General features: G+C 39.9%; 2 protein-coding genes across 2 annotated transcripts; both read left to right on the top strand.

Annotated features, from left to right (window-relative positions):
- The first annotated feature begins 640 nt into the window (after positions 1–640).
- On the top strand, positions 641–2943 carry LOC148547327 (uncharacterized). The gene is made up of 5 exons (XM_088495387.1): positions 641–921; positions 1143–1353; positions 1588–1704; positions 1927–2304; positions 2620–2943. The coding sequence occupies exons 1-5, from the start codon at positions 641–643 to the stop codon at positions 2941–2943; spliced, it is 1311 nt and encodes a 436-aa protein (XP_088351513.1).
- A 5371-nt stretch (positions 2944–8314) lies between these two features.
- On the top strand, positions 8315–9875 carry LOC148547326 (uncharacterized). Its single transcript, XM_088495386.1, has 2 exons — positions 8315–8427; positions 9149–9875. Exons 1-2 carry the CDS (start codon positions 8315–8317, stop codon positions 9873–9875), a joined length of 840 nt encoding a protein of 279 aa, XP_088351512.1.
- The last annotated feature ends 1686 nt before the right edge of the window (positions 9876–11561 follow it).

Genomic DNA, 11561 nt, shown 5'->3' with positions numbered 1-11561 from the left:
GAAAGTTCCTCTGACGACAAAGGCCGAACAATTCACCTATATTGGATGAGGTCTAGAAGGAGAGGAGAGATCAAAATTAATAAAGGTGCTCCAGGACAACGCCGACTTATTCGCCTGAACATTAGCAGATATGTCAGGAATAGACCCAAATGTAATTTGCCACAAACTCGCATTAGACAAAACAAGCAGACCAATCGCCCAAAAGAAAAGGAACCTAGGAACTGAAAAAATGAAAGCAGCCCTCGAAGAAACAAATAAGCTCCTCAATGCCGGCATCATCAAAGAAATTCGCTTCACCACATGGCTCTCAAATGTGGTAATGGTAAGAAAAAACTTAGGTAAATGGCGCATGTGCGTCGACTTTACAAATCTCAACAAGGCTTGTCCAAAAGATGTCTATCTTTTACCTTGCATTGATAAACTGGTAGATAATGCTTCTGGGTTTAAAAGGCTAAGCTTTATGGATGCGTACTCTGGTTATAACCAGATTCTCATGCACCCAGAAGACCAAAGCAAAACAGCTTTTATAACAGAATATGGAAATTTTTGTTACAAGGTAATGCCATTTGGCCTTAAGAATTCAGGAGCAACATATCAGTGACTGATGGACAAAGTCTTCCACCAACAAATAGGTCGGAACATGGAAATCTACGTAGATGATATGGTAGCAAAAACCTCAGCACAAGGATCACACTGCGACGACCTACAAGAGATCTTCAAAAAAATCCGAGCATACAACATGAGGCTTAATCCAGAAAAATGTGCATTTGGAGTTCAAGGAGGGAAATTCTTCGGATTCATGCTGACCTCACGGGGAATTGAAGCAAATCCAGAAAAATATGAGGCTGTTCTCAAAATGAATAGCCCAAAGACGATAAAGGAGGTACAACAACTAGCAGGAAGGGTAGCCGCACTGTCACGGTTCCTACCTGCAGTAGCGAACCGATCATACCACTTCTTCCAGACAATCTCCAAAAACAAAAAATTCAACTAGACGGAAGATTGTGAATGATCCTTCACCGAGCTTAAACAAGTTTTTTCATCTCCACCAATCCTTCAGAAGCCAGAACTCGGTAAACCGTTATTTTTATATCTGTCAATTTCTAACTATGCTATAAGCTCGGTATTAGTCTCCGAAACAGGAAAAACACAAAGACCGGTGTACTTTGTCAGCAGAATACTACAATCGGCAGAAACCATATACCCGAAGATAGAACAGCTCGCCCTAGCACTAGTCACCACAGCAAGAAGGCTAAGGCAATACTTCCAAAGCCACACGATAGTAGTAAGAACAGACTAGTCGCTGTGACAAATCCTGACAAAACCCGAGTTAGCTGCACGTCTGATAAAATGGTCCGTTGAGCTTTCTGAATTCGACATACAATATCAACCAAGAAAAAATCCAAGATTGCAAATACCAGCCGACTTCATCTCTGAGCTAACAACCAAAGAGAACAAAGCTGGAAACTATATGTAGATGGCGCATCAAACAAAGAAGGAAGTTGAGCAGAAGTAACACTAAAAGAGGGAGAAGAAGTCATAGTCGAACAATCGCTACAATTTTCCTTTACAGCAAGCAACAACCAGGCAGAATACGAAGCTCTGCTGGCCAGACTAAAGCTCGCCCAGGACCTACAAATACCTCAGCTCACTGTATACTGCGATTCACTACTTGTCGTACAACAAATCAAAGGTGACTTCCAGGTAAAAGATCCTTTGTTAGAGAGATACTGGCTCATAACAAAGGATCTTATTTCAAAATTTCTAAAGTTTGAAATCATACACATAAATAGAGAACAAAATACAAGAGCTGACGTATTATCTAAGCTAGCTACAACAAGGCCACCATTACGCACACCAACACTTTCACAATTAACACTCGAAAAGCCGAGCTTTGAACTAAATGGTGTATTGAGTACTACACAGGTAAGAGACTGGAGGACACCCTTCCTCGAATATATCAAAGCAGGAATTATCCCAAGGGAGGAACAAAGTCCACAGCTCTTTCGAAGAAGAGCAAGCTTCTACACAGTAGTCGGAGACAACCTATACAGGCGAGGATTCTCACAACCTCTCCTAAGATGCATCAGCAAACATGACGCCGAAATAGTAATGGTAGAGACACATGAAAGAGTGTGCAAAAACCACATCGGAGATCGAGCATTATCCGCCAAGATACTACGAACAGGGTATTATTGGCCAACAATGAAAAGAGATTGCATAGCCAAAGTAAAGGCATGCGACAATTGCCAAAAGCACGCCACGATCTCAACAACACCCGCCGAGAAGTTGCATACTCTAGAGGTAAGCTGGCCTTTCGATAGATAGGGACTAGATATTCTCGGCCCCTTCCCGAAAGCGCCAGGGCATGTAAAGTTTCTTTTGGTGTCAATAGACTACTTTTCAAAATGGATTGAAGCACAACCTCTAGCACGAATAACAGCAAAAAAGGTGAGGTCTTTCCTTTGGAAAAACATCATATGCCGCTATGGCATACCAAGAGAAATAATCTCTGACAATGTAAGACAATTCACAGATTATAACCTCGCCACTTTCTTACAAAATTTTAACATAAAACATCATTTTAGTTCGGTTGAACATCCACAAACAAATGGGCAGGTGGAATCAACTAACCGAGTTATTCTGCAGGCCTTAAAAAAGAAGTTGGACGATGTCAAAGGCGAATGGGCCGACCTTATTCCTAAAGTCCTATGGAGCTACAACACAACAATCCAGTCAGCAACAGGGGAGACCCCTTTCAAACTAGTATATGGAGTAGAAGCTCTTATACCAGTAGAGATCAGAATGCCAACCCTAAAAGCCGAGTTATATGATCAAAGCAGAAACAACGATGCAAGATCAACCGACCTAGATCTCATTAACGAGGAAAGAGAGATAGCAGCAATAAAACAACAAGCAATGAAACAACTCATACAAAAATGACATAACAAGAAAGTGATTCCCCGAACATTCGAAAGTGGAGAACTTGTCCTCAGAAACACAGAGGAAGCAAGAAAGCCTCAAACTCATGAGAAGTTAGCAGCAAATTGGGAGGGCCCATTCTGAATCAAAAGAGTTCTCGGCAAGGGAGCATACCAACTAGAAACACTCCTAGGAGATCTAGTACCAGGAAACTGGAATGTCTCCTCTTTGAGGAAATACCAATCATGATATGTATCAAAGCGGATGAAGGTACTCTTTTTCCCATTTGAGGTTTTATCCCATAATAGCAGGGTTTTACTCAAACTCAAAGGATTTTAATGAGGCCGGATGCCATATCCTATTTTACGAATAACATAACTATTTCAATCAATTCTTGCAACAAACATAGTCTATGATGACTATCATATCCTTCATATAAACCTATATATATATATATATATATATATATATATATATATATATATATATATATATATATATATATATATAAACTAAACCGAGCTTCATACTCGGAAAAAATCATAACAACCGAACTACATAGTCGGCAATATTCAAAGCATACAAATGCCAAAACCTTGACAATATTAAAAAAACATCAAAATATCAAACTTACAAACCAAAACAACAAACTAACAATCCTCATTCTATCTTATCCCTAATACTTGAGCTGTCACTTTGCTTATCAGCTTCATCATCAATCAGCTCCCCATTAACAATGATCTTCGTAGCATCAAGCTTACCAACATCAACCTCGGGAAATAGAATTCGAACTTGAGAAGCAGCCCGCTCGAAACCCTAAGCAAATGCCTCGTAAACTTCATTTTCTAACTCCTTCACTCGAGCCGCTAGCTGACCATTCTCATACTTTAAAACCTTAGATCCCTCGGCAACCGACGAGTGAAGCCGCTTTTCCTCAATAAGCTTGGTTTCTTTTTCTTTCAGAGATGAAGAGAGCTCAAGGATTATCTTTTCCTTCTCCTGAACAGAAGAAGACAACTCAGCAACACTAACGAAATCTTTCACCTCAGACTCAACAGCAAGCCCCTGAGCCCTTCCAATGGCAACAATCCAAGCTCCAATAACCTGTGATAAAAGGCATCAACCAATAAGGCCAAGATAAATTAGGAGAAACAAACATAAAGGAATAAGATACCTGAAGGAAACGGCTGGTTCCAGCTCGGCCAACCTCATCGATCATCTTCGAATCCTCAGGGAAGCGACACAGCTCATCAGCAAGGGTCGCAAAAGGGAAAAATCTCGACCATAGAGATCTCATATTGTCATCCTCACAATACGCGTGAAGCCTCTTTTGAGACTCATATGCAGCTTCCACAATCGGCAAAATAGGAGAGTCTTCTTCCTAACTCTCAACCACCTCGGCACGAGCCTTCACCCTTTTTCTTTTTGGACAAGGATTAACCTCGGGCTGTACGGCAGCAGCACCACCCCCTTGCCCACATTGGTTGTCGACTCTTCCTTCTCATTTTTCTTCCTCTAGTTGAAAAATGACTTCAGCCTAGCAGTGGTAATAGTGGGGGCTTTTTCAGCTGCAAGAAATCACAAAAGGCAAATGTCAGTAACAACCATACCACCATACCAAAAATTATTATCAAAGCCAATTACCTAAATAATCCAAAACTGCCTCTTTATCTGAATCCCACTTTAACAACTCTGCAACAGACAACAATCCTCCCGACTCCAACGCCTCTAATAAAAACTCCAAGACAACATTATCATCGGATACCCTATCATCAACATCAAGCACCTAGACAGGCTCAGAAGACCAAGAAATAGGAAACCTCTCCTCTAAAAACTCATTCAAATAGAATGGAAACTCATCTTCAACACTCCTAACTTTGACGAACATAGTCTTAAAGTCTTTATACGAAGATTTATACAGAGAAAAAATAGAACGACGAGGATGGCTACTAAAATTCACCCACAAACCATGCCTAACCCCCTTGGTCTGAAACAAAGAAAAGAAAACCCTTAGAGAGGGAGGTTGTTCCAGAATATGCATCAAGATTTCAAAAGCACGAACAAAACCCCTGGAGTTAGGATGTAACTGAGAGGGAGCACAATTCAGCTAGAACAAAACACCACACTCAAAATCTGTAAATGAAAACCGGACACCCAACTCAGTCAGCAAACAAGAATAAAAATAAAAGTAACACCAACCTTTAACCCTCTCACACACACGATCATTTTCCTCACAGGGTAAAATCTCTATCCTGATGTTATGCCCTTCGCTAACCCATACATTAGACCCCAAAAACCTTCACAGACACAAGATCAATAAACCTATAAACACAACATTTAACCTGCTCACTAACCCAGCTACAAGGATCGTCCTCTGTAACAGTAACCTTAACCTTTTCCATAACTTTAGAGCAAGCAAAACAAAAAACATAAAGAAAAGAGGGGGACCAGAATCCTTCAAAACGTACCTTTGCTACTCATTTCTTTTTCCTCTGTAGAAGATGCAAAGTGAAAAAACCAACAATACAACTGGGGGAATTACCTAAGACAACTCAAGTAATAAAAACATGGGGAACAGAAACGGTTTCTAGCTCTAAAATAAAACCGTATCAATCCTAGCCATCCAAATATCACAGTAAAACCCAACGTCCAGGATGTCACCGAAAACTGAACCGCGATTTCACATCAATCATTTCACCCAGCGCAGGAAACGAAACGGCAATTAAATGCGCAACTTTCTCTTTCCCAAGAAAACCAAGGCAAGTTCGGGGGGAAGTAGCATCTCCGACAACATATCCATGACCGAGGTACACGGAGAAATTAAAAGCTCGCCTTTGTTTTCTTACAAACAAAAGGCAAACTTGGGGGCTATGGTACGTAACGTATACCTCGGCCAACGAACGCATATCTCGGCACAAAATCAAATAATAACAACCAACACAATCCGGACGAGCTATGCAAAGCTCGGAACCTCAACTGACAAAGCTAACGTTATCAATAGCGATAACCTCGGCAAAAACGGAGAATCCCTAAACAAGCTCCAACCGAACAATCCAAAATGCCTATATGAACATACAAACAAAATTGGAGCAAGACAGGTCACAGAACTCACTCTAATTTATTTTCCTCATTTCCTCATAACTCATATTCTTACTTGAGTGTCAGAGTGCTTTTTGCAGGTGCTCCCGCCGTGGTGTTTCAGTTTAGCCTTCTTCCGCCTAAACTCGGTCAACAGCAGAAAATGTCACCAGACCTCGGCTGCATATGCACGGAATAATAATAATAATAATAATATGAGAAGGATTAGTTTTTTCTTTGTTAGTATATTTGGACTTAAAATTCGATATTCTATAGAAAACAGAGGCAAGGGCCTGAAATGTGGAATGTGAGATAGACTCTCTTTCTCTTTGGGCGATGTGCTTTGAGATAAAGTGAACAGCCAATAATTAATTGGTAACAGGCCCAAATCATCTGCTTCCGATGTTGGAATATTTTGTTCATAGAAACTTACAACGGTCCATGCAATCATCCTAACATCAATAAACATTTCTTTTTAGAACATAAGGAGAGTGAGTTCTCTCATGAGGAGAGCTTTTTAGAACATAAGGTTCTAGTCGAGCCCGTACCTGAGTATCATCCATTCCAACAAAATCAACCTACAACAAAAAACTTGTTAGAGCAACTATAGTTTCACCCACATATAACACTGAATCAGCAAGTATTACATTCCATCACTCACACAATCAGCTTATTTATACACCACACATATAATACACAGCACAAAAGCATGGCAACCTTTGGTTTGGCGCCAATAGAAGGAAAAGTGATTGCAATCAACCAGAGAATAGAAGAGGAATACAAAGCTAACGGCATCAACTTGGTGGGCAAGATAATATCGGAGAAAGAACTAAGTTTCAAGGTGATAAGGAATGCTATTATGGGGATATGGGAAAATCCACAAGGTGTTGCTTTTTCGGAGGTAGGAAGGAACAAGGTCCTTATCAGCTTCAAAGATCAGAGAAAAGGGTTTCAAATATTGAAGGGAGGACTATGGAGCATAAGAGGGCAGCTAGTTAACTTGCAAATGTGGAACCAGAGGGAGTCCATACATGAGGTAAACCATGATAGAATGGAGTTATGGATGCAGATACATGGGTTCCCACAGGCATATCTCAACAATAACACTGCAAGAATCATTGGAGACAAGATATGAATAACAATGGAAACAGAGGATCCAAGAAGCAACAATATGTTGGAGAGATCATTTCTCATGGTGAAAGTAGCTTTGGATATAACAAGGCCACTACCAACTGGGTTCTGGCTGGCCAGAGAGGACTTGCCAAATACTTGGATTGAATTTAAGTATGAAAGAATTCAAGATAGCTACTGTTTGAAGTGTGGCTTACTGGGACATGGGAGGAAGGACTGCCAGAGGCCTCAAGCTATGGCAAGCTGGGATCCAAGTAAACCAAGATATTCAGCTGGCCTTGGAGTTAACAAGGCAAAACCGCTCATGTACAAGGAGGCATGGAGAACTGGGGAAGAAACTTTAGACAGCAAAGAGGGAAAAGATGAGGCGCGTGCAATCAACCAAGTTGAAGAGGAAGGTGAGGATCTACAGTTCTCAGCTGAGAATGGCACTGGAGGAATGGGAAGCATTGGGAAACGAAGAGGGAAGGAGGGTGCAAGCGAAAATCAAGGAGAGGGAGTAGCACAGAGCCATAGAGCAGAGGAGCAAGTAGGAGAAGGTTCGAAAAATCAGCAACTGGAAGGATTTGTGTCAGAGAAAGAATATTTGGAGCAGTTAGGAGAATTGGGAAGATATTTTCTGAAGTTAGGTAACTTAAAAACAAACTTGCAAGAGGCTAAGGAAAAAAAGTTAAATAGAGAGGCTGGAAATAATTGGGCCAACATGCCCATTCAATCAAAAAATACAACCTGCATGGAAGTTGAGCAAAGCCCACTAAAAGAAAACAGTGATGGATTACACATGGTGAAGGACAATCTAAGGGAAGGAGAAGCCCAGAATACACAGAGACAGCAGAAACAAAAAGCAAAAATAGGCCCTACTATAATGCAGTTGTTGAAGGAGAAATGGGGAAGATGGGCTACAATTAAAGATAAGGAGTTAGTAGAAAACACGGGAGAAACAGAAAATAATAAGAAGAATGAAAAGGTAGGGAAAGAAAAGTAAATCTGGGAATTCATAGATAAGAGGGATGCAGAATGGAAGGACAAGAAATTGATGTAAAAAATAATGCAATGCAGTGGCAATGGAAATTTTTATTATATGGAACTGCCAAGTGAAGATGAAGGGGAAGGAATTAAGCCTGATGGTGGAACTGACTTAATGGATACAGCGGGAAATTGGGAGGTAGAATTAGCATAGAGTATGGGAATGCAACTGAGCTTGAAGAGGAAGAGGGAGATCATGAAGCCAAAGGCAACAGCAGAGAGCATGCAAGATGAAGAATATGAGGCAGAAGTAGCTGCAAGGAAGAAAAGGTACCTGAACATACAAAACATGGCTGAGGAGGCGGGCCTTAGCATGCCCCACTTGCAATCATGAGTTGCATAAGTTGGAACTGTCGCGGGTTAGCGGCGCCTGCGACAGTGGCGGAGGTGCAGAACCTCTGCAAGCAGTATAAGCCGAGTATTATCTTTTTGATGGAGACTAAAGCCAGTGAAAAACTGTTGATAGAATTAGGAGAAAAATCCATTATGATAAAGCTTTTTGTGTAGAATCCCGGGGTTTGTCCGGTGATTTATGTTTATTTTGGAATGATAATATCAGTAGTAATGTTTATGCATGGTGTCTTAATTATATTAAAGCTACTATTAAATATAAGAATGGAGATGAATGGGAGTGTAATTTTGTTTATGAGCATCCAGATCCAAAGAGAAGGAAAGATTTATGGAAAGAATTATCCATAGAGAATGTAAATCTTAATAAACTGAGAATGTTAATAGGGGATTTCAATGAAATTTTAAATTAAGAAGAGAAAAGAGGCATGCATCCCAAACCAAGAAATCAGATTTTGGTGTTTAGAGATTTTGTGGATACTAATGCACTTATGAATTTTGAGTTGAAGGGTATGAGATTTACATGGTTTAGTAATCCTAGGAATGGATTTATTACTAGGGAAAGAATTGACAGGACCCTATCCACGTGGGAATGGAGGAGAATGTATCCAAATGCTGTGTTAACAACTATACCTTCTATTAGCTCGGATTATACTCCTCTAATTTTGAGGTTTGAACCAAAGGTCAAGATTAGAAAAGAATTTAAATATGAGGCATATTGGGAGGATCATGATGAGTGTGAAAATGTTATCAGAAGGGGATGGGGTAGGGAAGGCAGATCAGAAGATGAGAACTGGAACAAATTAATTAAGAGAATGGAAGGAAGCAAGAGGGAATTAAGAAAGTGGAGTAAAGTGATATTTAAGAGAGCAGATCATGAGATCGAAAGGATGAAAGCAAGACTACAAGAGATTATGAGCTCAGATTTGGCAGAGGAAAGACAAGAAGAAATTAAGGAATTAAAGAGAAGAACCACCTTTCTATGGAAGCAGGAAAAAAAATTCTGGGGACAAAGAGTCCGGATCAAGTGGCTGAGGATGGGAGACAAAAATACAACTTTTTTTCATGCGTCTACAGTTCAAAGGAGGGACAAAAATAGGATTGAAATATTGAAAAATGCAAACGGGGAATGGATAAGTGAAGAAGATGAGGTGAGGAAGATGGCTGAAGAGTATTTTGAAAGCTTGTTCAAAGCCATTAAAGATCTCAGAATGGAGGATTGCATTGGTAAAATTCCAAAACGAGTAACACAAGAGATGAATAATAGTCTCATTGAAGATATTACTGATAAGGAGATTAAAGATGCAGCTTTTAGCTTAGGCAGCCTTAAAGCTCGAGGCCCTGATGGACTTAACAGCCTGTTTTTCTAAAAACACTAGGAGATTATAGGAAAGGAAGTTACCGCAGTAGTAAAGAACTTTTTTAAGGAAGGAACACTAAATGAACAAATTTGTGAAACTACTATTGTCCTGATCCCGAAGGTAAAGTAGCCAGAAACTCTTAATCAGTTGAGGCCGATAAGCTGCTGTAATTTCGTGTACAAAATTATATCAAAAGTCATGGTGATGAGGCTGAGAAAAATATTGGACAAGATTGTATCCCCAACTCAAAGTGCTTTTGTGGGTGGGAGGTTGATACAAGATAATATTGTCATAGTGCAAGAGGTGTTCCATAGTTTGAGTAGAAAAGGGAATGGGGGATCAAAGAATTTGGCCATTAAAGTGGATATGAATAAAGCGTATGATAGGTTGGAGTGGGATTTTATTGAAGCCACCCTGAAGGCGTTTGGTTTTGATGTTATGTGGGTAAAGTGGGCTATGGAATGTGACGAGTAACATACAGAATTAAAATCAATGGAAATTTATCAAGATAGATTCGACCTCAGAGGGGTCTAAGACAAGGGGATCCCTTTTTTCCATATTTGTATATCATTGCAGCCGAGGTTTTCACAATACTTATGGAGGAGGCTCTGAAAGATAAAAGAATATCAGGCATTAAAATAGCTCACTCAGCACCTACACTGACCCATCTCCTTTTTGCGGATGACTGTATCATTTTCTCAGAAGCAAATGAGGATGAAATATACCAACTGATTTCAATCCTCAACTCCTTTATGAAGGCTTCAGGACAAAGGATAAATTTGGAAAAATTTGGCATAATCTTTGGGAACCAAATATCTATTCAGAAAAGAGTGAATATAGAGGAGATTCTGAATATGGCTTCTTGAGAAAATCCTGGAAAGTACTTGGGGCTTACAGCTCAATGGGGAAGGTCCAAGAACAGAACCTTAGCATGGATAGAAGACAGGGTCATGGAGAAATTGGGAGGATGGAAAGAAAAGCTGTTAAATCAAGCGGGCAAAGAAGTACTAATTAAAGCAGTGATACAAGCCATCCCATCATATGCTATGAGTATTGTTAGGTTTCCTAAAGGCTTTTGTCAAAAATTGAGTAACAGAGTGGCTCGATTTTGGTGGGCTTCAAACGGAAAGGATAGGGAAATTTATTGGAAGAGTTGGAATAACATAAGCTTAAGCAAAAAAGAGAGAGGCTTGGGTTTCAAGGACTTATACATTCAAAATTTAGCTTTCCTAGCTAAACAAGCATGGAGGATGGTAGAGAGTCCAAATGCCATCTGGGTAAAAGTACTTAAAGCTGTGTACTTCCCGAATGGTAATTTTTGGGACGCAAAAAATACAAGGAACTCCTCTTGAGCATGGAAAAGCTTGGTACAAGGAAATGATTTTTTGAAAAGGAATGGAAGATGGATAGTGGGAGACGAGACTAAAGTGAGAATTTGGGAGGACAATTGGATTTTGTAAACGAATAAAATACAAGAATGTAGAAGGTCTGAGTTTGAATATGTAAAAGATTTGTTAAAGGAGGGGGAATGATGGGATTTAAGTAAGCTCACTACCTGTTTCAGGCAAGAAGATATAGGAAAAATTATGAAAATCCCAGTAAGTATTATAGATAGAGAAGACAGATTTATCTGGCCTCATACTTTTGAAGGCAGGTATTCTATTAGGTCAGGGTACAAGGTGGCGAGAAAAGAGA

Source organism: Arachis ipaensis, chromosome B8 (assembly GCF_059453495.1).
Source record: "Arachis ipaensis isolate K30076 ecotype BB chromosome B8, ASM5945349v1, whole genome shotgun sequence".
Lineage (NCBI taxonomy): Eukaryota > Viridiplantae > Streptophyta > Magnoliopsida > Fabales > Fabaceae > Arachis > Arachis ipaensis.
This window is presented reverse-complemented; position numbering and strand designations above follow the sequence as displayed.